This window comes from Spodoptera frugiperda, chromosome 20 (assembly GCF_023101765.2).
Source record: "Spodoptera frugiperda isolate SF20-4 chromosome 20, AGI-APGP_CSIRO_Sfru_2.0, whole genome shotgun sequence".
In the NCBI taxonomy this organism is placed as follows: Eukaryota; Metazoa; Arthropoda; class Insecta; order Lepidoptera; family Noctuidae; genus Spodoptera; species Spodoptera frugiperda.
This window is the reverse complement of record NC_064231.1, coordinates 10,849,137-10,876,995: the sequence shown is the minus strand read 5'-3', so window position 1 is coordinate 10,876,995 and position 27,859 is coordinate 10,849,137. Positions and strand designations below refer to the sequence as shown.

The following is a 27,859-nucleotide window of genomic DNA, read 5'->3' as shown; positions in this document are numbered from 1 at the left end:
TCATCTGCAAGATTGAATAATTTGAGGTAATTGGGCTTTCGGTAACCCCACTCTTACGACGATACGCAACGCAAGCGTTACACGTCGGTTTTCTGTGAGGCCGTGGTATCACTCCGACTTTCGAGCCGGCATATTTATGCAGAAGCATGGCTCTCCTACACTAATTGTGAACACTGATTTGGGCACGATAAAGGTATTATGTATGACGTTATGACCTAATAAAGGTCATTAAAAAATACGTTTTAATCTCCTAATTGTAAAAGGTAATACGTTCCTTTCACTAATTCGTTTTATGGATGTAAATAATAAAAGACTTACAAAAAGCACCTAGGTATTTTGTTCAATTTGATATGATGTTGATAACAATGATTTATAATCTAGGTATTGTAACTATTGAATATGTAATTGAGTTCATGATTACTACTTCTATGATAATTTGTCGCAGGTAATTGGGGTTGGTAATGTATGAATAATTACTGTTGACTGATTACCTCAACCAACCTCGTATTATATATTTCTAGCTTTATCAAAAAACATATTTCGCCTCTTTCGATCAAAGTCAGAGATTAAATAACAATGTCAATTAAACCTTTACCAGAGCGATTTGTTAAACAATATCATAATTTTATGAATTTATAGAAAAAGTGTTGAGACCACCGTCTTCAACATCGCCGCGCGCTGGCGGGAGTGAACGAGAGGAGCGGGGAAAGGGGCGACGGCCGCCCGCCCGGCTCACCGCGCGCCCGCCACCCGCCAGTCAGCTGTTAACTGCCCAGACGATCATCCGCGCTCGCGCATCCTAAACCCCTTTTTCTTATTATTTCGTTCCGTAGACGCGACACCTTTGTACCAGTAATACCTTTGCTACAGCCTTTTTATTCGTAATACAGTTATAAATACAGTCCACTCGAGTTTTACTGCCTTCTTCGTTGAACCAGCCACGGCACACCCCAACATATGGTCCTTCTACCGTCTTACGAAGAAACAAGATCGAAGAACAAAGGAGCTGTACAGTGGGTTCAAGTCGTCTTCACCTGAGATTATCTGCTTGCTTGGATTTCTTGAAGCTTTCGTCGTTAGGGACGTCTCCAATCACACGGGAACAAAGTACCGTCCTTGTTGATTGGTGCCCAGATTCGAAGACTGATCCAGGAGAAGAACTCTCAGGACTGCGGGACAGGAAGATCTTCATCGATATCAAGCATACAACTATAAATTGTCGTCGTGTCTTGAGGATACTTGAAAAACTTCACGTCACAATCATCATCAGTGGTTTGCAACAAAAATCGTGAGATCGTTCCAAATTATTCCTTCATTTATCATTGCATATCCATTCAACACCATAATCATCCCATACGCTTCATCACCTTGTCTAACCATCATTTCATTAACTTCATTTTAAATTTATTCATTTCTTTAAATATTGCAAGTCATTCGAAAACTGCAAGTCATTCTCAATAGATTAGTCATTCATCTTGTATTTAGTGCTGTTCATCTCTTCATACATTCATAAGTAGCTTAGGCAGTCATTTCCATTATCATATTTCATTTCATTTAATTGTTTTTTTTTCCAGCAACTTAAATTATAAGCATATTTTTGCAAACTTCACACAGCTAAACGCCTGCTGAGATATTCCTAGCAACCTATCACATAAATAGAAATTGCTTCTAAATTGATTTAGGCGAACTGCAGCTTAATAAACTTGCTTATAACTTTTTATCTTACCCTACATATTTTTGTAAAAAATATTTTTGTATTTTTTCTTTTGCTTTTCTTATAATTTTATTATCTTTGCATAATGACAGATGCTAAAAGCTTAATTAAGAAGCGAGCTTCAGTTAAAGCTAAGCTTACACAATTTGCATCCTTTTTAAATCTATCTCAATCCTGTAAGCAACTTAGCGATACGCAAACAGTTGAGGTTGAATACCGTCTTAACATATTTGAAAATTTATACGAAAAATACGATGCATTACAGTGTGACTTGGAGACACTCGCGGACGATCCCAGCGAGCAATATGCGGAACGGGAGGAGTTTGAGAAGCAATATTACAGCTTGGTGGCTACCGCCCGGCAGCTGATCAGCGCCACCCGCAGTATGCGGGCAGGAGATTCGTCGTCCGAGGTGGGGTCTTGTGCTGGTCACACACATACACATAACTCTATACGTCTACCAAAAATTGATCTACCTAAGTTTTCGGGCAGCTATCATGATTGGCTAGAGTTTAGGGACACATTCATTTCAATAATCCATAGCAATAATAACATAAGTAAAATCAATAAATTGCATTATCTACGCGCTTCTTTAAAAGATAGTGCTTCTCTTGTCGTAGACAATTTAGATTTCAGTGCGGATAACTACGACGCTGCCTGGAGGTTACTTTGTGACAGGTATGACAATAAGAGATTACTTGTCAATAATCATGTGCAAGCTCTCTTTAATGTAAACCCTATCTCTAAAGAGTCAAGTAAGTCGTTACGCCTTATTATTGATACAACGAACAAAAATCTTAGAGCCTTATCTACACTTGGGCAACCAGTTCAACACTGGGATACGCTTATAATTTATATTATGGCTAGTAAATTAGATCAGGTGACAAATCGTGAGTGGGAGGAGCATAGAAACTCTCTGACTGAACCTCCAACATTAAATATTTTTATTAACTTCCTCAGCAACAGATCAGATTTATTAGAAACACTTGAGGAGTCGAAGTCCATCAAAACAAGAGGCGAGGGTCACAGCGACAACAATAAATCTAATAAAAGTTTTCTGGCCACTACTGATAAACCTAAATATAAGCCTTTATTGTGTCCAATGTGTAAACAGGATCATCATGTATTCACTTGTGAAACATTCAAATCACTTCCAGTGGAGGTTCGTAACAAAAGGGTTCATGGTTTTAATGTATGTCTCAACTGTCTGCGACCAGGCCATGATGCTAATAAGTGCAAGTTAGGACATTGCAAATATTGCAATAAAAAGCACAATACATTGCTGCACGTTCATAGTGATAGTGAGCTCTCAAACACTCAAAATGTCGTCTTGTCAGCTAATCATTCTGCTTCATCTCGCATAATTCTACTTTCCACAGCGCTCGTGCAGGTGACGGACACAAAGGGCAACTGTCACACTGCTCGAGTCTTGCTGGACAACGGGAGCACGGCCAACTTCGTGTCCAGCGACTTAGTCCGTAAGCTTCAAATTTCTACCTACAATGCCAAGTCTAAGGTGGTAGGTATAAATTATCAATCTTCTAGTTGCTCGCAAGGTTGTTCGATTGCCTTAAAGTCACTCAATAGTGATTATAAAATCAATATCGAGTGTTTTGTCTTACCGAAAGTATCATCGTACATACCGAACACATTTGTTGATACGAGCAACATACACATACCTTCTACCATTCGTCTTGCCGACCCTCAATACTACATTCCGTCTTCGATCGACATCTTAGTCGGCGCGGAGGTATTTTGGAAGATCATAGGCGCGAATCGGGTCACATTAGGTAAAGACAAGCCTTCTTTGTTCGAATCAAAGTTAGGCTGGCTTATTTCTGGCGCTTTAATTCAATCGAATTCCACTTCTCAGGTGTGTATGCATATTGACAACCTTCAGTCAGACTTATCACGCTTTTGGGAGTTAGATTCGGTAGATACAAAGCATAAGTTTACTTCAGAGGAACGAGCTTGCGAGCAACTTTTCGTAGATACCACTGGCCGCAACCCTGATGGTCGGTTTGTGGTAAACATCCCTCTCAAAGAGTCTCCTCACGTTTTAGGTGACTCATATGCAATGGCTAAGCGTAGATTTCTTTCACTGGAAAGACGTTTAGCCAGAGATCCTCATTTCAAAAAATTATACGTTGATTTTATGAATGAGTACATACAATTGGGTCACATGTCTGTAAGCAATAGTCAAACACCTAACTGTAGCCCGCCTCATTTTCTACCTCATCACGGCGTTTTGAAAGAGTCAAGCTCAACTACGAAACTGCGAGTAGTATTTGATGCTTCGGCTGTCACCACGTCGGGCAAGTCACTCAACGCTATCCAAATGGTCGGTCCAACTTTGCAAGATGATCTCCTGTCGATCCTGCTTCGATTTCGTCAGCATAAAGTCGTCGTCAGTGCAGACATCGAAAAGATGTACCGACAGACTATGGTTAGTGAGATGCATAGACCGTTACAACAAATTTTGTGGCGAGCGGAACCAGATCATATATTGACAGCTTACACTCTGAATACAGTCACGTATGGTACTGCATCGGCGCCATTCTTGGCAACTAGATGTTTAATTGAATTGTCTAAGGAGAGCTCTGACCCAGCAATAGTTTATACCATAGCGCATGACTTTTATGTGGATGACTATTTGTCAGGTGGTTCTTCTGTTCCAGAAACGATAGAGAAGTGTCGTCAAGTCGTGGACATTTTGCAATCTGCAAAATACAACCTTCGCAAGTGGCAGTCCAACTCAAGAGAAGTGTTGCAGGCTCTTTGCAATGATCCCACTGGCTCAGATTTAGTTAACCTCAGTGACGATAGTCATATGTCCAAAACGTTGGGACTTAACTGGAGATGTTCGACTGACACATTCACCTTTTCAATAAATTTGTCTTCCACTGAAAGAACTACAAAGCGTCAAGTCCTATCGGTCATTGCCCAAATCTTTGATCCAATTGGCTTAGTGGTTCCCTGCATTGTAGAGGCCAAAATAATTATACAACAGCTTTGGCTTTCTAAATGCTCTTGGGATGAACCTATACCTAAAGATATTTATACTATTTGGAGTGCGTTTCAAACCACTCTCCCTCTTCTCAATAACATTGACATACCCCGATGGATTTCATGTGAGTCACCGTCTTCTGTTCAGCTTCATATTTTCACTGACGCATCTGAGAAGGCATATGGTGCCTGTGTATATGTGCGCAGTCAAACGAGGAATGGAGAGGTCAGCGTGCATCTTCTCACTGCAAAGAGTAGAGTTGCTCCTATTAAGCCGACGACTATACCTAGGCTCGAACTATGCGCTGCATTACTTGGCACACGGCTGTATCTCAAGGTTCGTCAATCGCTGACCTTGCATATTGATGAAGCAGTATTTTGGTGTGACTCAACCATTGTCCTGGGTTGGCTATCTACATCACCAATTCAACTTAAAGCCTTTGTTCGTCATCGCGTTTCCGAGATTCAAGATTATGTTGGTGGTAGTACTTGGCGGTATGTACCTTCACTTGAAAACCCCGCAGACCTAGCTTCGCGCGGACTTAGAGCTGACAAATTGGTGTCTTCTTCTTTGTGGTGGTCAGGTCCTCAGTTTCTACACAAAGAATCTTCTTCATGGCCTTCATTTCCTGAGTCAAATTCAGGGGATAAGTCGTACCTAGTAGAGACAGTATTATCTCATCATGTTGATACTACGGTTACTGTTGACAACTGGTTTACTTTACTATGTAAACAGTATTCTAGTTTTATTAAACTACAGCGTGTGGTTGCATATCTCATGCGCTTCATAAATAAATGTAGAAAAAACTCTACAAGGTGTGGCTCACTTTCTAACACTGAGTTGACTATGTCATTACATTTCTTACTTAGACATAGTCAACAGGATTCCTTTCCTGAGGAATACAAGTTATTAATTTCCGATAAACAACTACCTTCTAAAAATAAATTATTGTCATTGTCTCCATTCCTAGATAAATCAAATGGTTTGATTCGAGTAGGGGGGCGATTGGCTAATTCATTCTATGATTTTAACGTAAAACATCCAATTCTTTTATCAAGTTCACATATAATTTGCATTTTAATATTTAACATGTATCACCTGCGCCTTTTGCATGCTGGACCGCAACTTCTACTTGCCACGATTCGCCACCGATACTATCCTATAGGCGGTAGAAACCTAGCCAAAAAGGTTTCACAGCAATGTGTAAAATGCTGTAGGATCAAGGCTATGACTGTTCAACCTATCATGGGTAACCTTCCAGAGCAGCGTGTGCATTTAGAGTTCCCTTTCTTAGATACAGGGGTGGACTATGCTGGTCCTATCATGATAGCTGATCGCAAGGGTAGGGGCTGCAGACTCATTAAGTGTTTTATATGTGTGTTTGTGTGTTTAGCAACAAGAGCTGTTCACCTCGAGCTGGTGTCTGACCTCACGAAAGACGCTTTCTTGGCTGCTATGAATCGGTTTATTGCTCGCAGGGGGAAACCTCGTAACGTTTTTTCAGATAATGGCACTACATTCGTTGGCGCATTCAACGAACTGGCTAATCTTCTATCGCAAAACCTAGATTTCAATGATATCGACCCAGGTATCAACTTTTCCTTTATACCTGCATACACACCGCATATAGGTGGGTTGTGGGAATCGGCAGTCAAATCCACCAAGCATCACCTTAGACGTATCTTGGGTTTAACAAATTTAACCTTCGAAGAGATGGCCACATGCCTGATACAAGTTGAAGCCATCCTAAACTCGAGACCCTTAACTCCCTTGTCCAACGATCCAACAGACCTCGTCCCTCTTACTCCGGCCCACTTCCTCATTGGACGATCACTCATTATGTTGCCACATCCACAGATCCAGAACGAGAACATCACCAATTTGCAGCGGTTCCGTCGCATTGAATACCTGAAGCAGCACTTTTGGCACCGGTTTTCCCACGAATACATTTTGTGGCTTCAAGAGAAAACCAAGTGGCGCCGTTCTTCCGGGGAACTTAAGGAGGGGACACTTGTCGTAGTCAAGGATAAGGGGTCACCTCCTCTGCTGTGGTTACTAGGTCGAATCGTCCACGTCCTACCTGGCAGGGATGGAATCACTAGAGTCGCCGACATCCGCACACGTAAGGGTGTCATTCGGCGAGCCTTTAATACCATCTGCCCTCTTCCAGTCACTGCAGTTGAAGATCCTTCAACGGGGGGAGTATGTTGAGACCACCGTCTTCAACATCGCCGCGCGCTGGCGGGAGTGAACGAGAGGAGCGGGGAAAGGGGCGACGGCCGCCCGCCCGGCTCACCGCGCGCCCGCCACCCGCCAGTCAGCTGTTAACTGCCCAGACGATCATCCGCGCTCGCGCATCCTAAACCCCTTTTTCTTATTATTTCGTTCCGTAGACGCGACACCTTTGTACCAGTAATACCTTTGCTACAGCCTTTTTATTCGTAATACAGTTATAAATACAGTCCACTCGAGTTTTACTGCCTTCTTCGTTGAACCAGCCACGGCACACCCCAACAAAAAGCTAGGTGTCATATGAACATTAATAACAAGCTAAAAATTTATAATCAGTCACATTTTTCACAATAGTACATGACACTTAACAAAATTAAATAATATACTACAAAAGCTTAGTAACATTAATTTTTCTACGTATACATCATCTGAACAAACAGAAACACACATTTCTCTGAACAATTCAAATGCTGTCTAAAAACATGAGTTTGATGACAGAAAAGAATGATAAATAAATATCATACAGTGGACTAAAACACAGAATCCCAAAATGATTTAGTTGAGCATTCGTCACTATATTAAAACTTAAAATCTACCTTTGATGTGGTTAAAGCAGTAAATATGTTTACACACTTAACAGACTGTCGTAAAAATATGACGACAAAATAAACTCACGACATATCAAATAAATATGAAAAAGTAGTCTGAGATATTTTTGATTCGAACTTGTCGTGTACCTAACATGAATATTGCAATGTTTTTTGTATAAATGTGCAATGAAATTCAGAATTTATGATAATGTGTAGATATGAAATACTGACTGCCGACAAGTAGGTAAATTAGGAATTTACAATATCAAGGAGCGTAGAGTCTCCATTTGTGATCATAGATTCGCTTTATTTTTATATTTATTAAATTCAAGATCACGCACTAGACCATCAAGATACATAGTTCAAAAGACTTACTCCATTAATCAACAACTCACACTAACAAGTGCATATAAAACAAAAAACTTGTAATAACAGTGAACTCTTTGGCCCACAACACTAGTGATATAATGTTGCCAACAAATAAATTACGAGCGTCTGTTTCCTCTGTGACGTCACATAGGCGCCGGCGCAGATCGGAACGTCAAGTGCTAGCATGTGATTGGATAGCCAAAAACGATTGTATTTTAGATGATCATTGATAGATTTGAATGTTATTAATCGTTTTATTAACCCGGTTCTTAATGGTTTTATTGGTATAGGATGTGTTTTTATAGCAACGGATATGAAGTCGAGTCGTTTCATGGCGCCGACGGGTTACTGGTTGAAATATTTACTGATGGTATTAATGTTTTATTTTGGTAATTTTGGAAAAATTTTGATTATTTTGTAGATATCAAAGTACGGAAAGTTAAATCTGATTAATTACGATACTCAGTATAAAAGTGAATAAGACCTTTTTTGAGGGGGCGATTCATATAATTGCTTCTCCCGCCTTGGGTGAGGCAAGAGGGAGTGCCAGACTCTTAGTAACAAAAAACATCCCGTTCCTACTCCTGCTTTGAGCTGGAACCCCGGTAACCTGTTACGTTGTCCGCAGCTCCGGAAAGTGAACAAGACCTAAACTAGAGCGTTTGCTAGCTAATCTTATTCACATTACTTTACATAACAGACATTTTTCTTATTGAAAATTACTAAGCCGTTTATTCAGTTCCAAATGATAACCTTGAATATAATTAATAGTAGCAGCTTCACCCATATGCACACACTGATGAAATATGTAACGACTGTTAGCATATACTATATACTTAGATGAGAGTCAACTTCACGTTTCAAGCTAAAATCTTATAGCCTTCTTAAGAAACAGTTCTAAACATAAGCGAGTTATCGTAAAACATTAAATTAAACGGAAATTACTGAGGTACGCGAAAGGAAACGTGTATTTATTTATAAGTAGGCAAAAGGTATATTTTGTACCGTGGTCTAACAAAATGATTGATGATGATGAGTTTGGAAAATCTAAAAGTCTAACCCTTTTTTGGGATAAAGTTGCTAGCTTCATTGTATGAAGAATAGGTAACCTCGTATCACACTACCACACTAATGTTAATAATGTGAAAGGTTGGGTGTTTGGATGTTGGTCCGTCAATCACACTGAAACTACTGAATGGATTTTGATGAAATTTGGTATACAGACAGGGTATAAGCTGACTTAGGTGATAGGATACTTTTTATCCCACGGAAATGCGGTCGCAGCTGCTAGTAAAAGCTTGTATTATATTAGACCCAATATTTAATCCGTCCGTAAATCCTGCTCATGAAAAAGAATTACTCTATGACTACGAATATATTTCAAGCTGTGTCCAGAAATACTTGAAAAAGAAAACAAAATAATTGTGACTTTTATTTAACGTGATTAGCTCCGTCTCGTAACTCTGGTGACAAAAAAATAATATAGCTAAAACAATACTTCCAAAAATAAACGTCCAGAATATAATAGAAAAATGAGGTCACGAAAAACGTGGAAATCTAAGACTTTTGAAATTGGACCCCTAATTAGATTTCCTTTAGGAAGAAAAACATATTTATTCATTAAAATAAATATTTCATAGCTATTTTTGTCAACATTGTATTAACCTATAATCTGGATAACAGGACCCAAGTTTATTCCCGGAAAAGACAGTCAGACAGAACCAAGAACTAATGATATAACAATTTAATAGAGAGAACAAAATCACTGCGGGCGACTGACTGGGGGAGTCAGACGTCTGCTGTATAGGCGTTATAGTAGTGTTCCACGCACACCACTTGAGGAAGGGAAGCAACCTTCCAGAGCCGCTAACGTGTCGGCCGGGTGTGGTGAATTCGCAAGGGTAACCCGGATCACGGTCACAGGCAGTGGAGGAACACCGCCGTGGTTTTACCCGGTAGGAGTCCGGCACGCGCCCCCGTCGTCCCCACGACGTGGGAAACCCATGAAGATTACCATCGCGTAACAACAAAAAATTTCGCTCGAAAAAAGTTTAATACATAATTTACATAAAACCGATTCCATTGCATTCCTTGTTTCGTACTCAGTCTTATTTATACCATGCCAAAAATACACAAAGATTACAGAAATATGTTGAGACGCTGCTTCGAACACGGTTCATGATAAGAAGTGAAAATAAAACAAACTTTTTATAAAGGTGTGTTCACATTTGAGTCACAAACGATTAGAAGTGAAGTTATCACCCATTTGCGTTTTCGATTTACATTTTGGAAACGTAACTCGTCGCGTTTAATGTCGTAATTTTTCGGAGAGACTTGTATTGTTTTTGTATTTTTATTTTTAGTGACATGAGTGTGTAGTCACTTTAAGATTACGTTTTTGTTTTTATAATTTTGAATTTTATTTTTTGTTGTGTAAAGTCAATTACTGTCCCACATTTCGCATGGTTTACTTTAGTACTTTACAAAATACTTTTATCAATTTCGATCTCAAAAATTTTGACAAAAAAAAACAATTTGTCACTGACCTTTAAGAGATAAAACGAGGTTTCAATAACTGAATCAAAACAATTGTTCCCAAAAAACGGAGCCCAAAAAACGGTGAAACCTTTTGGAATAAAAAGCTTAGCGTAGAACAAAATGTTCCCGAAATTTCTCCACAACAATTTGGTTGGAGAGTGTCTGTGGAACAAAGTCCTATCGTAACATTGGCCGTGAAATTGAAACAGTTTTATCGTGTATCGTGTATCGTGTAGTATTTGTTATTGAACGCACGTCACTACTTCAAATGTTCTCAAACCGAGCCGAGGTTGAATTTTAGTGATCGGTTTAGAAGTGAGTGTTTTCAATTTTTAGTTTTTAACGCGTTCTTATTGAATGTTTGTTTAGTGAATAGCTGAATGTTACGTGCCAGAAATGTTCAGCTAAGTCTAATTAATAAGTTTTGAGCTGCGGACTGCTTGGCGGGTTTGCTGGGTTTCCGGCTCGTAAAGTAGTAGTAGGAACTGGATGGTTTTTAGTCAGTAACAGTCTGACACTCTCGCCTCGCCCAAGACGGTAGAAGTCATTTGATCATTTTCGCCCCTTAAAAAAGTCTAATTAAGCTTTAATAATTATCATAATAAACAACCCGTGCCATTTGACTGCCGAACTACGGGTCTGCGCTACGTAGGCGGGTAGCAAATCACAGTGTATACGGTTAAAGTTTCTCAAAGAATGCTGCAATTCCGTCTCTGTCAAATAGCACAGTCCCTTATTTGGATCTTACGAGATCCGCAAACAGAGTAAGGCATTCACTCATGTACAATAAATACTCGCACATACTCAATTAGTTTTAGAGCTTGTTTTCCTTTAAAACAACAAATTCAAAATAGTTTTCATATATTTACGATCTGTAGATATTCATTAGTCGTCAGTTTGTGTTTGCATCATCGTTTTCACAATTTACGTAATAATTTTCAAAACTTACAAAAATACCAATTAATATGTTTATGATTGTTTGGATAGTTTTATAATAGAAATTCTTTCAAAGTTTTAACTTCCAAAAATACAAGCCATTTCTAGTTTTTTAGAGTTGCAGATGTTTTCTGTCTAGAGAATATCAGCGCAAAAATCTGGCTTTGTTTCTTCAAAATAAAAGCTGGAGATTAAGATGTGATGAAATGAAAAGCAAAGTATATTAGGTTGATTAGATCTTTTAGAAAAGTTACATACAATGTTATCTTTTTTCACCTTGGCTGTGTCGCTTTAGATAAAAATAGAAAAAATAAATAACAATGAGACTATTATGAAATTTCAGTTTCCACAACTAAGTCGGGCGGACAATATCTTATAGCCGTAAGGTTTTTTTTAAGTAATTAAACCCTTTCGTGGTCCTTAACGCTAGTGCTTCTATGTGTGGCAAGTATGTAAGTGCCATCGTAGGCTTTTTTGAAGGGGGAAAATCACCCAATGACTTCCCCTGCCTTCTATGAGGCGAGAGGGAGTGTCAGACTCTTACTGACGAAAAGAACACCCCATTTCTACTCCTGCTCTTCGAGCCGAAGCACCGGCAACCTGTTAGCTCTTCCGCGTGTCCACATGTGTAGTATCATTTATCATTAGACGGCCTGTATATTTTGTTGCTACTGTAAGCACCTTGCTTTTAAAAAGCACACTAAAATATCTATATATATAAAACTCTTCCGTTACTGAGTGACTGAGTGACTGACTGACTGACTGACAGACAACGCACAGTCGAAACTACTGGTCGTAGACAGCTGAAATTTGGAATGTAGGTTCCTTGGGATATGTAGGGGAGCACTAAGAAAGGCTTTTTGGAAATTCAACCCCCAAGGGGAGGAAAAGGGGTAAAAACGTTTCTATGAAAAATCTTATTCCTTGGGTTTATAAACTTGAAACTTGGCATGAACACGTACATAGGCAAGTAAATATGTTTGACATTATAAGTTTTTTCAAACTACCTTCCAATCGTGATTTATGGGGTGCGATTGGGTGAATGATTTATTAACGCACAGCCGAAACCGCTCGGTATAGGAGTCTGAGATTTTGAACAGAGGTTCCTTTAGTAACATAAGTGAGCACTAAGAATGGATTTTTGAAATGTCAACCCCCAAGGGGGGAAACGGGATAAACTGAGCCGGGGCTGCGGGAAAGTTCTAACGAGATACCGTGGCCCCGGAACGCAAAGGGCAACTGAAGGAACGAGGTGGGTTTTAGTCAGTAAAAGTTTGACACTCCCTTCCGTTCCACCCAGAGCGGGAGAGGTCATTTGATGATTTCCCATCCTTAAAAAATAAGACTTTGTATGACAACTTTCAGTCGTCTCTTCAACATACATAATAACATACATAATTATGTACATACATGCATAACATTAATAACATCACGCCTTTAAATCCCTATTTTGTGTTAACACTACCCATACAAACAGCTAAAAGGAAACAAGTGAAGAGACGAAATTTGTCCGCATCCATTTTCACCTAAATTCTTAACGTTAATGAGATTTACTTTTTATTATCAGGTCAACCTAATAGCCTCACATGTACGTATAACTTCGTAAGAATTTTCTTTCAACTCCTAACCGTTGAGGAGTTGTACCTTCCATCATCAGCTCATTCACATGGGATGATGACTATCAGACTGTGGAAGAAAAAGCCCTGTCGAGATCATTAAAAAACGCTATATATAACCGAATTACACGTGGGCGAAGCCGCGGGCGGAAAGCTAGTAACTTTATATTTCATCTTTCATCATCACAAAAATATATATTTCATCAAAAAAAATAATAGACGTAACATTATGACGCTATACCACTCCGTAAAAGACAATTCACATCTTTACATGAAACAATTTTGAATAAGATGGAATTTACACAAAAATCGCATTAAAGTATTAAAATATAAAAACGTTTTTACAATAAATTACGTACGAACAGAGAGAGAATCATGTGGCTGCTCATGCATGATATTGTACTTCAAAATCTCATTCAAAACGCCTCTTTATGTCAGTCATATAATTTTAAAAACCATGTACATACATATACAATATATGCTATAGTACCTACACAATAAGGTCGGCTTTGAAAAGAAAGATTTTTTAAACAATTTCATTTTGGAAACCTTTTTAAAGAGGCTTTCGTATATGAGAGTGGAATAGATGCAAAAAAGATTATGATTTTTTTTCAATATTGCGTTTAAAATTGTTTATCTAAGAAAGTGGGAGCATGTTTTGGTTTTTATATATTTTCATTTATTATTTAATTTTGTATCATAGTTTTAAAGTTTTTAAGGTTAACCACCTAACCTAAACAACATAAAGAAAAGTGTATGTTCATTTTAAGGTTCATAAGGTGTTCTAAAATTATCTGCCACGGTTTTATTGGAGGTAAACTATGGGAAACACTACACGTGTTTGAAGATTACAATAGTGAAGAAATTTCGTACCCCGGATCAGTTAATTCAATTTGAAAACATAAAGAAGTTAAATAAACATTGACTCTACTCTGCATAAAGTGGTTCACAAATACGCACGACCCGTTGCTGCGTCAATGAAAATAATAGCTCTTTCATAACAAAATACTTAGATTTTTTCAATAATTTAAGTATATTTACTATAGTAATCCTAAAACACAACCCTACCTCCCATTAAAGCCGCAAGAAATACTTTTAGAACACTTATATGTTCACACACGCCAATACACGCCAAAAAACGTGTACCTTAACAATATACTACATACTTACCCTTATTGCACACATCACACCACATTAAAGTTATCGTTGTTAAATATAAACAAATATCTATACACTATACGTATACGTAACTTAATCAACAAAACATCCTCAAATCCACTCGAACGTACAGCTATCACAAAAATTGAGCGCTATCCGAATGTGTTACGGCGGCTCAACAAACATATGTCTTACGAGTGGGCTTGTTTGTCTGACCCTACTTCATACGAGTTGATATGTCCCGTTGTTTAGTATAGGAAACAAAGACTTGATTATTTCGAATTTCACTGAAACTTTGGCAATTATGTGAATTCTGTGATAAAGGGGGAAACTTAGTAATTAATGTAAAATTATGCGAATTTCTATATTATCATCCTCGTTATTGCTGAAGTCCTCAATTTAAGGTGAAGTGGCCCAACTGGTTTAAGTGGGTAGTCTATTAATAAACTTCGGTATATAATTATTTTCGTAATATGTTAACACCATACCCGTAAATATAAATTAAGGTGAATTTCTCAGTGTTAATAATTTTATTTATATATTCCATTAGGCTACTGATCAGCTTTTGATCGTGGTAATCAGTAGACCTACTTAGTACCTAATGAAAGAATCTTTGAAACGGGAGCACAAAAAGGTCTTGATTATGAAGATCATTTAATATCTATTTCGCCAAAGGATTATGTGAAAGTTCATTCACAATACCACTTTTTATCATACTTATAGATACTGGTGCTCAACGATTTCATTATAGCAATGTATTTCTAGAATACTTCACGAAAATCTCAAAATTGTAAGTATAGTAACAAGAGCACGCACATACCTATATTTTTAGACTACCCGTTCAAAACCAAGGCCGCATCGGCCTTAAACTTCCTCGTACGAACTGAAAAATACCAGATCCCTTGTGAAATTATTGCACGTACCGTTTATTTATATGATATTTTATGATCAAAATATCTTCCATTCATAATTTAAACAAAAGGATTGCTTTCAATACACTTACGTATAAGATTCGAGAATAATAATTAACTTGATCGTTAACAGAGTTCTATTTTGATTTTCGCCAACTTACTGGGAGTTTGTAACAAAGGTTTCAATGGTAGTGTGACTCAAGAATATGACTGTATGTACGTATATACACGTGTATATTATGCTACGAACAAAATGGTTAAGTTGAAATAAATATATAATAAATAATAAAATTTGTTTATTATTTATTATTTATCTGTGTCTAAAAATCAAGTTTGATGATATAACAACAAGTAAGTTATAAAAATATGTTAATTGTGTATAAAATCAAAGTATAAAAGAGAAAGAACAATTCGCTCTACACCCAAATATACCTTTATATAGGATTTTTAACTTAATTCTTGAAAAAAGGGTGCTACATTGTATACCGTTCGCCTTTGCCCGCCCTTTGAGAAATAAAAAGGCGTCACGCCTTTTAATTATATTATTATGTGTATATATCATGTACAAATTCAAAACGCCATATGCCACTGCAATTTGACTTTTGCCCCAAATCGTCCTGGCAAATAATTGCCGAGCATACGATAGGCCCCAGGTGCTCATAAATCCTTTTAACAACTTGCAATAATCCCCATTCATGATAACTGCCCCTTCCACGTCAGGGCAGCCATTTTTTTATAATTTATTCCGTTCGTTTAAATTTTTGCGCCCTTTACTCAAATGAATTTCGTATGATAATATGTTGGAAATGAAATGAAAACACCCGTTACTTCGGATTACAGGTAAGGGGGATGCTTGCTTATGGGAATTTGCGTATAGGTTTACGGTGTTGTTTTATGGTACTGGGGTAAAATTCGTTTTCTGTAGCCCTGCTGAAAAACAACATATCTTCAAAATACTCCAGATTTAGCATCTCAGTTATTATACAAGACTAGTAATAGTATCACTACTGTAATCTGTCTTGACACTTATTTTTAGGAACTGTTAAGCTCCCAGTTTACCAGGATAGTAAATAAAGTGACTCTTAAGTCTTTGACTGCCAATAGAAAACTGTTGAAAGCAAATCCTCCGCTAAAGTCGGTCACCGGTGACCACCACGGCGTTCAATGTGTTAAGATAATAAAATGGTGTACCATCGGAGGCAACGTAAGATATTTTTCCATATCCAGAATTTTACAAATTGTGTAAATCAACAATCAACATTGCTCTTCCTTACTGCATTGAACTTAACCATCTTGCTTGGACCACTATTCAACAATGAATAACCATGATACCTAAACCCTAAAACCTGCGTAAAACACAATTCAACCAACCGCGTTATCACCACAGATTTATGGCAGCAATATGAGAAAGTTTCTGTCATCGTCAGAGGTGCTCAACATTTGGGACACCAAGCGTTATTCATAGCCCTACTTTTTTGTTTATCTGCAAGATAAAGGACAACGGGTAGTCGTACTGGCGTTGAATTATTTTGTTTTTATTTTAGTAAAGAGCAGCAGAGTGCCCTGAATTTTTATTAGTACGTTTGTGAGGTAAAATTATGTACACGTTTTTTCTTTATTTATTTCAAAAAATATGACTACACTGTGTACTGAATTGTAATAGTTTGTCCATGTTTTCAATGATAACAGTTTCCATTCTATAACGATTTTATAAAAATGAATATTTTGTTTTATTCAACGATGCAACGTACTTAAAATTATCTACTGGACCGACTGCCATGCAATGTCACTGATTTGATTGTCGCACACAGCAACTGTTTTGAGATCCACAAATTGTTGTTTCAGGTTTGGATGTCATATGTGTGTGAAATGGTATGTTTGTAAATGCAGCCACGACACAGGAGAAAATCCTAGTGTTTTTTTTTTAAGGGTGAAAAACATCCAACTACTTTTCTCCCTTGGGCGAGGTAAGAAAGAGTGCTAGACCCATACTGACAAAACCATCCCGTTCTTACTCTTGTTTTTCGAGCCGGAGCTGCGGTAATCCACTAAGCAGTCTGCAGCACGAGTCGCATTCCACAGTGCCCGCACTAGGATTGTCAGAACTCTGAGTCGCTTTTAAAAAAGAAAAAAAAATATTACATGTCTTAACACTTAATCAGACGTCTTTAATCATTTATGTACCGTACACATATAAGTATGTAGATAAAATTACATTTCAAAAAATAAAACACAAAAAATATTTCAGCATTTCATGTCTACAAACACTAAACATTTCTTTATTAGCATAATCACCAATCTTGGGGATTATTTAGCAAATAAATGTCAGAGCTACATTATTACTTATTACTTATTTTATGACAATTTGTACGAAATGTTTTTCTACAGTAATTTCGGTATAAGGCACGAGTAAGTCATTAAGGTAAGTTAGTCTTAATGTGTCCCTACATTACCTGACGTGGATTTTCATATTTTAGTAGCTTAGTCTACGTCATAATTTTCTAACATACAAGCTGAGTTAGCAAAGTTTCTTCATTTGAAATGAGTCTTTGAATGTTCTTAATGTACTTACAAAAATTTGTATTATAAGTTTTGTAAGACATAAAATATTACATAAATTAGAAAAGAAAATGAATTAAGACATTCTTAAGAACGACCAAGTTTTATCAGGTTTTAGTCTTCTGGATTTAATCTATTACTTATTTATACATCGCACTCTATCCCAAGTACAGTGGCGTCATTAAACTAAAACCATTTTTTTTAAACGGAACTTCCTGTTCTTTTACTGCCTCAATTTTTTTTAAGTCAAGTAATATCCCTCAACCTTCATCTATGTCTGAAAATACAAAGCTGAAAACCGCATCAAAATCGCTTAAGCCAAACACAAGACATTCACGCACATACATACACATGCATACATACATTTATGCAGTTTAAACTGAAAACCTCCCTATTTCGTCCTAGTTGTTAACTCCATGCCATATCAAAGTACCTACCTAGTATATTTAACATTACCGAATACTTTATGAGCCATCGCCAAACATCTCAATGTCATGGGTGCATTTTAAAATTAATACCAATTAGTTGACACTTCCCACTCTCTCAATTACATTCACGTGACGTGACGATAAAATGTCGTCACAGTTTACTATTAGTCACGTGTTTACTCTTGTCAATTTATTTCTTCAGTCACTTAATATATTATGTCTGGCAATAATTATAATATCATCAAAAGAAATGCTTCAGTAAATATCAGGAAATAACGAAATGGATGATGTTTGTGAGATACTGAAAATTGTGTATATTATGTGTTATAGTTTCAGTAGTAATAATAATATTTTTGTATCCATTAAAATAACACGGAAACGTTTATGTATTTTTGTTTTATGGTAATTCGTATGGATCATTTAAATAGTAAAATATTTCTTAAGATTATTTTTAATGAGACCTAATGATTATTAGGATGATTTACAAAGAACTTTTCTTAGTTTACTACATTAACCTTGTTTTCTTACTTAAATAAAAATAAACATTGAAAACGTTTTTACTCAAATTCAATACTTTTTTTCTAAACGTCAAAAACTATATTTCCTATGAATTTTGTATGAAATAGTGCGTTATGAATTCATCAGATTTTTACGTCAATAGCAGACGATATTTATTTTGTTTGCTGTTTTTTAATCTGATGACGTCATAAAGCAAATTTCGAATTGCATACCGTCTAACGCTTATTTCTAGGAAATTAGCAAGAAATTTTCGAAACTTAAGAAGATTTTCAAATCTATATGAATGAATGTGTGAGTTGTGTGTATTTTTTAATATACTATTATATTGAAAAGTCCCAATTGTAACTTACTTTTCGTTGTTGTTCAATTTACGAGACACGACTGCTCATGTCGGCAATCACTTGTAATATCTGTAACAAGATAAAGCACATATTTATAAAATCTTGCATAACATAAATTCCCCTTCTTAAAAGGTAGGCAAATATGTACAGTTAGCTAAACCATTTGGCATACAAATACAAAATGAAGAGTGGTTCAGTAGCTATTGTTAACTTTGTCGCATCGTCACGCTTTTTTATTCCCGAAAGGGTAAGCAGATGTGAATATTACGGTACATTATGCTACTGACCGTTGTAGAATGTACCTACACACACTTTTCACCATTTGTGTTATAAGCCCCAGCCTCGTTGGTCGAGTAGTCGCAAGCGACTGCTATTTCCGGATCTGGCAAAGTACCTATTATTGGGTTTTTTTCAGTTTTTCTAAAATTTCTCAGAAACACCACGGAGCATGAAATTGTACCCAGTAAATAAATGGCAATAGGATCAACTCCTATTACTTTGTTAACTCTAAACTTAAAAGATGTACACTTTTAATGAAACTCAATTCTCTTAACCGTTAGTCGACGCAATAGCAGACATAGGTGGTATATATGTACAAACATGGTACGTAATACATTAGATGTTTATATTTATTGCTACTTCGCCATAACTAGTTACTTTCCACCACAAAACAAAATCGACACTTTAACAACAAACTACATCATTATTCACCCAAACCCGGTACTCTAACCCAAAACCTACCTATAACCCAAAACGGGAACTACGGGACCCGACTGCAAACTACTTCTTACTGTCATCTGGCATTAAAAGCTGAATCGTTATGATAAATGGAAAATCAAGTAGTCTACGTGTACCGGTCCCTAAATGTTCATATTATGCGAAGTGGGGGGAAGGGATAAAGGGCCTAGGAGTATACTCCTTCTTAAGTGCTGATGTGGGAATGTCCTTGACAGATGACAGCTGGCCTTATGGTAAGGAATTAAGGTCGATTATGGAATAAGGATGGTGATATTGGAGTGAATTAAAAGTTGTATAGGTTTATAAATTGTGTTCTGCTTTATTTATGTGCCAATTGTATTGTTGTTCGATTGTGGGTGTGATTTCTATGTTTGTACATGCATTCACAACACAGAAAAAAATCTTTTATTACTATAAAACTTAAAAAAAAAAATGTCAATGTTGAAGAGTAACTCGTGAAATACGAATGGTTGTATTACCTTGCAAAATTATAGAATACTTTTCATTTTGGAAGTAAATATTATTTAAATTACTGCAATCGTTTACGAGTATTAAACTCATTTTCTTTGAGATACTTATTATAAAAATGATTATGTAAATTCAATGTCCTTTCCCAATTCCATTTCCAACTACCCCGTTTCGCCCAGCAACTAAAATTACTCGCCTTACCACCAATAACGTAATTACCAAGTTTGCTCTCAAAAGAAATTTGTTAGCGGCTCTAAAAAAACAGTTTTTCGACTGTTTTCCTGTACAATGGCACAGCCACTTCCTCGAAATCGTTTGATATTCAAATTTGGTCATAAATAAATTATTGAAATAAGGTTTATTTTAGTAAACTCGTTGAAATTCGTTGATTAATGTGTCCACTTCACAATTATACTTCATAATATTAGCATTTCATGTTAGTATTCCATGATGCTAGATGGCAATTCTCCCATGGACCCTTTTTTTGATGGGAGAAAGTCATCCAATAACTTTTCCCGTTTTAGGTAGGGCAAGGGTCTGTGACACTCTTACTGACTAAAAATCACCACGTTCCTACTCCTGCTTTTCTAGCCGGAGCCCCAGTAAACCCGCTAGGTAGTCCGCACACCCGTCTCTCATGGAGACTGCCCCATCAAGTCTATTACTAGAAAAAAATATACTATTCTTCTTCACAAATAACTATTTAATATATCACACATCTGTCATTTTCAATTTAGTAATTTGTATGACAATACATCATGATAATATTGTGTAGATACGCCATACATTATTACGGATGTCAAACAATGTTTTTCTCGTTCACTGAATAAGAGTGCTTTTCCACCAGAGATGTGCTATGCTATGTTGCTGTAGACACGTTTGGCTTCCACCGATCATATTCATTGGTACACATAGCTTAACACCGGTGGATTGTTACACGGCACGGTTACGTTTTTTTTATTTTTATATGGAAAGATGCGTGCTATGGATGTGTACTATGGCTGGCTTCCCTACTATCGATACATCGCATATTCGAGCTGCGCATCTTCCTCGCACAGCTACTTTAGCTTGTATCAGTGGAAACGGTCACAAAGTTTCACAGCTAACATCTTCGTAGCATAGCTACATAACAAATGTCTGGTGGAAAAGCTCCCTAAACATCTCAAAAAAAAAAAAGACGTATCTATCACCTACGTCAAATGTCTAATATCCTCTAATGGAAGTTTCATTATTATTGTTTGAACAAAACAAAAAAACTGTCTGACTACATAATTACTTATTTGTTTCAAATCATCATTCAATTCAATCATAGTTGTAAGTGCTACTTGTTGAAACAAAAGTTTCTTAGTTTGATATAATGTGGATAGCTGTGTAGGTCGACTTTTGTCTGTATCGATTTGGGTTTTTTTAGACGGTAAAACAAAATGTCAACGGTCAATATTAAAAAGATTTCGCCCGTCAGTTATTTAATGAAATTAATAGCGTCCGTACTCTTTACTGAATAAGGACGAGGAATGTAAAACTCGCGTTAGGTTGAAAATCAAAGTCAAAGCATTTATTTTAATTAATCCTAAATTAGGCACTTTTGAAACGTCAAATTTAAATGTCCGTCAATCTGTCTGTCAGTGAAGCTAGGTGCTCGTTCCAAAGTGTGGCTTATAAATGTTTATAAATATAGAATATTTATAAATAGATTTTAGTCTAGGTTTGGGCTGGATTCTTGACATAATAATATAGCTTTAACTTACGTGGAAATAATATCAAAAACATCTAAACAATAATTTATTACTTTCGAGACACCTTATTTTTTTATAATAACTACCGTGAGAGATACTTAATTAAATATTAAATCACGTACATAATATATTGAGGCTCCGAGATGTCGCCGCGTCTACGCACGCTGCTCATAATGAAGAGTCCCCTTATGACTCGAAGCTAGTAGAGCTTTTCTCAATATATTTATGTGAGTAAACCTTTGTTGTTACATGGGATTTATAACACAAATGGTGAAAAGTGGGTGTACATTGTATAGCGGCATTACGTGCCACAATGTGCACCTCTGCCTACCTCTTCGAGGGTAAAAGGCGTGACGTTGCAAAAAAAAGTATGCCGTTGTTTTTGGTTAATAATATAATACATCTTAAAATATCAAACGGTGACGATTGTGCTAACAGCTTATAAAGGAGCGCAAAATTAAATGACTTGGCGTTTGTACAAATTCATGTTTAGTTTTTTAATCATCTCATGTGCGATGATGATACAGTCAATTAACATTGATGATGACGATTGGGTTAAATTAAGGAGATTGACCTGAATGACGGAATCCAGTGTAAATGATCTGTGTTATCAAGGTTAGGTAATGTTGGCAACCTTTTATGATCAATTAGCTGAAATCCATGTGTTTTGCTATTTATCTCTCCTTTTTATATCATTTCAGATTGGCGATTAACCAACGAGTATGCACGAAAAGACTGTTGATGAAGCGGAATAGGCATGTAAGATTAGTAGGAATTGTCATTTCATTGTCTCAGGGAGACAGGCGTGAGATTATGTATGTATAGCATTTCATTGGTATAGGATTTTTCTTCTTATCTGCTCGATTGAGTTGAACAAGTCAATACAAAAGTTAATGTATGAAATTGACACTAACTTTCCTCAAAAATTTTAAGTCAATATAACATCATCATTTTTCTGTGTGCTCATTCGACTAGTGTTGAAATTCCATTAATCAAAGACCGATGACGAAAGAGAATACCTAATTAAAATTAAACCAGATAACAGTCCTACAATAAAAAATTCCTCCAAATAAAATTATATATTATTTATTATTTAATACCACAATAATATAGGCTTATTTAGCTTAACCTACTAATTCAACACAATACTGCAGTCACGATTATATACAAACACTTTAATAAACACTGGTAAAGCCAGGTGCTCATAATTCCCTCAGTTCACAGCGCTCTCCCTTTGAAATACATTATTAACTCGGGTTATGTGATCGATGACCGATTCCGACTTACTTGGGTTTACTTCCACTCGATTATTGAAGCTATAACTCATGTTCTAGGTGTGCTGTTTAGTTTTGTAAAGGATTGGGACTTAGAAAAATGTTTCTATGAAAACTATCCTGAGACATACTAAAATAATTTAAAGTCACGGATTTCTCACGTGAAGTAAATAAAAAAACGTGCGCTGCTCGTAAATAAAAGAGAGAGAGAGAGAGAGAGAGAGAGAGAGAGAGAGAGAGAGAGAGAGACTTGAAACTAATAGAGATTTTTTCAGTATATTTAAGTAAGTAAATCTTTATTTTTAGTTAATAAGAATCCTGTTGTGACTTGAAACTAGTTGAGCGTTTTTCAGTTAATTCACGTGAGTAAGCCATTGTTTTATTTTTCGCTCCTGAACAGTTAGACACGTGTCTACTACGGAAAAAAATAAGCTCTCATAATTGTAATTTAAATAAAAGGAAAATAATTCTCCAAAAATAATGTTACAGACGCTTGTTGATATGCACGGTTTTCCTCGTACATTAATCCTTATTTGCCCTTCTTTCTATATTGAAACCAAAATATCTTCATAAGAATCTAACAGATACTTTTTTAAGCAGTATAAAAACTCATATATTTTTGAAGATATTACTGAAAACATAAAAAGTTAGTTCATAGAGGAGTCGACTTACAGAATCACATATTACATCAATTTTGCCCTAAGTTTACCTCCAATTTACCATAATCCTAGGGATATGCTGTAACAGGCGTTGCACCATAAGGGCTCCGGAGCAAGTCTAATTAGAGGACTCGGTACCGCTTATCGAGATGGTTTTAATGAGGTAAAAATCCCACACTCCCTTGTTTTTCTCCCTAAAGTGCTAGGCACCTTTTGAAGGTTTTCCCCCGTCTTAAAAAAGTAGGTACTCTTATATTATTGTACAATCATTTAAACAATTCACTACTCGTATTATTTCCCTAGATACCAAAAATTTTTAGACAAAATCAAACAAACACCACCTCAATATTCAGTTAAGACGAAGGAAATTAGCACTTGCCTCGTCAGCCAATCAAATTACTCACAATCCGGTTGAACTTCGTGACAGCTGATGTTTATTTACACGGTCACACATCAACCTATGCATAACCAGTATAAGCTGACCTGTGATCATGTGAAAACTTCATACAAAGTGAGGTCATGATAAAGTGGTTATGTGTAGCGGTGTGTACCGAAATTATTTACTTATTTGCTCTCCCCAAAGTGACAGAACATCAAATGTAACCTTTGTTTTCCTACTAATTAATGCTGACTATTGTGGCTTTACGACTAGTGGACGGGATAATTACTAGTTTATACGAGTCGCGCGAGTTCGTGTGACCTTGGTATTATATTTAACAACTTGTATTACACGGATGTGAACTTATTAGAAATTCTTTCTTTATTTTTGATAAACTTTGTCCTATACTATGATTTTCTCCTATGTCGTGTGTGCGTTTACAAACATACAAACACATACACATATCCCACCCAGAAGCGATTGGATGATTTTCATCCCTCAAAAAAAAAAACCGATACAACAATTTGTGTGTCACACAAAGAGTTGCTCCGAGCGGGAATCGAACCCGCTACACGTTGCGCGGCAGCAAGTTGTAATACATTTAACGAAAACACAATGACTAGCTGATCTATTCAGAATTTCTACTCCAAAAAACTGAAATTTCTAATATTTAAATAGATAATATTATTCAAATGAAGTCTTCTGAAAAATGGCAATAAACGGTCTAACCAAGTAATTACTATTAAAATATAAATTAACTTTATAAATGACTGCCCTGGGAATAGACCCGAGGCCTTTAGAAGCCTCTCTAACTTGTTGCTAGGAATAAAATTCAAAATTAAGGTAAAATATGTCCAAGAGCCCTTGTCATAATTTTATCTTAATGTAGGTAAATATTAAAAGAAAATATCTAGTTACTGTAAACTAAAAAGGTCATGGATAGAAAATATAAAAACAATCTATTATTTAGAAGCTTTTTAATTCTTCAGTCGGCACAATTCACAAACTCCTTTCTATAATTATAAATTTTCACAGAATCTATCCATCTTTTGATAGGTCGTTACTCCTACATTTCTATTTACTGACATTTAAAAATAACGACCAACCAAATGAGCACAAAGTTCCATCTAGTATGTACACCTATTATTACATACCATCTAGTACAGCTAGTACACCAATTATAATGACTAAAAAAATCTCTTCTCTTCAACCAAAAAAGCCATTTATAAGTACATACAATATTATGTACATACACCACATATACTAAAAAAAACACACACACTTCCATAATAATAATTCTTTTACCTTATTTAACGAAAAACACTAGGGCAACTAGCCGACAGTACCTACATAATTATACTTGTCGGGATCCAAGCCTAATTCGCCAGTCTCATTATTATAATCAAGACCTTCTAAGACCTTCGGAAAGAGGTCCATTACCAAGAGGGATCTCTGGGAAATATATTCCTACATATAGCAGGATTTTGACCCCTATTTTTTTGGGTTTTGGAGAAAAGAAATGGTTGAATGTAGTGTAATAGTTTGTTTGACTTCCCAAAAAGTGAGGAGGTTCTTTTAAAGTTAATAGTATTTATATTATGTACTAGCTTTTGCCCGCGACTTCGTTCGCGTGGAATAGTGACTTCCGGCAAATTTTTGGTTTTAACCACATAGTTCCCGATTCGTTAGTATCCAAATTGTTCTTTGATATAATAAAACCAATGTACAAAGATCTCAAGAATTATTTACACATACGCAAATCTGTGCACATACATAAATCATCAAAATTTATACCCTGCCTATCTTTTGGTCTATTCAATGCTCATATTTCTAAACTCTTTCACTCATTTACAAACCAATCAATAACCCAGTTTTGAAACATGGGGAATGCGCGTGCCCTATTCTATTTATCTATCATATTTAATAAAGCATTGTACGCAACCCATATCTCTAACTATCACACATATCTAGTGTTAAACTAAATAATTTAAATGTAACGTTAAAGCATTCCGACCAATTTTATTAAAAAAACTAACTAAGTAACTACTAATACCATTTTAATCTGAATATAGAAAATACATATACGATAGTGTTACTATGTGTCGATTTTTCTTTGAACTTTTTTTATAATAACTATTGAGAGACAGTTTAAGATGGAACGCTAAAAAATAATCATACTACTCACGTAAATTATATACTAGTAGAAAAGCTCGGCCGATACTAACCAAATGAATGTTCGAGTCACAAAGGGACTCTTCTTTATGAGTAGCGGCGACGTCGCGCATCCCACTCTCGCGTCGACGACGTCGCTACATTTACGTTAGAATAAACTTTATTTATTTAATATTATTTTTTTCATACCTTTTTTATTTATAGGAATATAAACTAGAAATAATTCCACTGAAAAATACAATTAAAATTATACTCTTTTAAACAATCACAACCAAACAAAGATAGCAACAAAACAAAACCTTAATTTCTCCAAAGTTGTGACAAGTAAAGGCCATTATAATTTACCGCGGACGACCAACAAAGTTTTAAACAGTATATTTCTCTATAAACCCCATGACCTTCCATAAATAATACTAAAACGCCATTTATTTCACCCTAATCTCGTTCTTATAATCCTCGAAATAAACATTTAAATCAAAGGAAATGAATTACATAAGAGATTCCGATTAAATACCTATTAAATAAGAATTGCATAAACAACATTCTGTTTAGTTTTGCAGACGGGCCGGATATGCGAAAGTAAATTGTTTATATGTACAATCATATGAAATTACTGAATCAATCACATGTGTCTCGTCGGTCAAGTGCTCGTGTGCATATTCTGGGCTAATGCATTGATTTTGGGTCTCGGGTTGATTTTGTCTAACAAGATCATATCCATCATCATTATCATTATTAAAGCCGCTACATATATTTTATTAACATATATCATAGCTACGTCTGTGGCGATTTTTATCATATCCAATTGACTTCTATACTACTAGGCGTAAATTGATCAATCAAAAGTATTTGACTGAGCTCTTGAGTTTTGCAATTTCCAATTCTGAAATTTTATTAACATGAAATGAAAATCATCATAATCATTGAATTAAAAGAACTGCCCAGGCTGTCTATTTAGGTGGGTTAGAAAAATTATTAAAGGTTCAAGTTTATCAGAGAACACTGGTCTCTATCAATTCTTTACTTATATAATCATCTTTTACAACACTAATAAGAAAAGTAAGTGAGGTGACAAATGACTACTCTGCCGTCTGCATACAACAAATTGAAATCAATAAGGCACTGTCTCCACGAGCGAGAGAATCTCGATGATATTATATTATCGTCGTGACACGTATTTCTATATAATATTTATGAATGTATCTTCAAACGGCGATATTTCTATATAATATTTATGAATCTCCAAGTGACAATGTGCGCGCGTAACGTGGTAGCGTCGCTACTGGTGCGCCCGCCGCGCACTCGAAGCTAAGTCGCGGTGGACATTCTGTCAAACGCAGCGTCATTTCAGCGTAAACTCTCGCCGACACGCTGCGATTCCAGCACAGATCGTGACGATACACGCTTGTAGAATAATCGCTCATTCGTGGAAATTATCCGACGATAGAAGTGGAGACTCTTTGCGATTCTCACGCTCGTGGAGGCAGCGCCTTACTGACATTTGGAAGTAATGAA

General features: G+C 36.2%; 2 protein-coding genes across 7 annotated transcripts in view; one reads left to right on the top strand and one right to left on the bottom strand.

Annotated features, from left to right (window-relative positions):
* Positions 1-27,859, bottom strand: part of LOC118280624 (cardioacceleratory peptide receptor) — a 150,712-nt gene that overhangs the window by 97,905 nt on the left and 24,948 nt on the right. For 2 of the 3 annotated variants that reach the window (XM_050701069.1, XM_050701071.1), the window contains exon 2: positions 18,928-18,987. The gene's annotated coding sequence lies outside the window, so the exon portion shown is untranslated. Of the gene's footprint in view, positions 1-14,980; positions 15,044-18,927; positions 18,988-27,859 lie in introns of all 3 variants that reach the window. The other variant, XM_050701070.1, reaches the window with a different exon arrangement.
* Positions 647-7,185, top strand: LOC118282462 (uncharacterized). Of its 4 annotated transcripts, XR_007706422.1 has the most exons (3): positions 647-2,126; positions 3,094-3,192; positions 6,579-6,620. XR_007706422.1 is itself a non-coding variant. In XM_050701073.1 (2 exons), the coding sequence occupies exons 1-2, from the start codon at positions 1,800-1,802 to the stop codon at positions 6,930-6,932; spliced, it is 681 nt and encodes a 226-aa protein (XP_050557030.1). In that variant the 5' UTR covers positions 647-1,799; the 3' UTR covers positions 6,933-7,185. The 4 variants fall into 4 exon arrangements, 3 of the variants coding, with proteins under 3 accessions (XP_050557030.1, XP_050557032.1, XP_050557031.1); XM_050701073.1 differs by lacking the exon at positions 3,094-3,192 and having other exon boundaries at positions 6,579-7,185; XM_050701075.1 differs by lacking the exons at positions 647-2,126; positions 6,579-6,620 and adding an exon at positions 6,892-7,185 and having other exon boundaries at positions 2,143-3,192.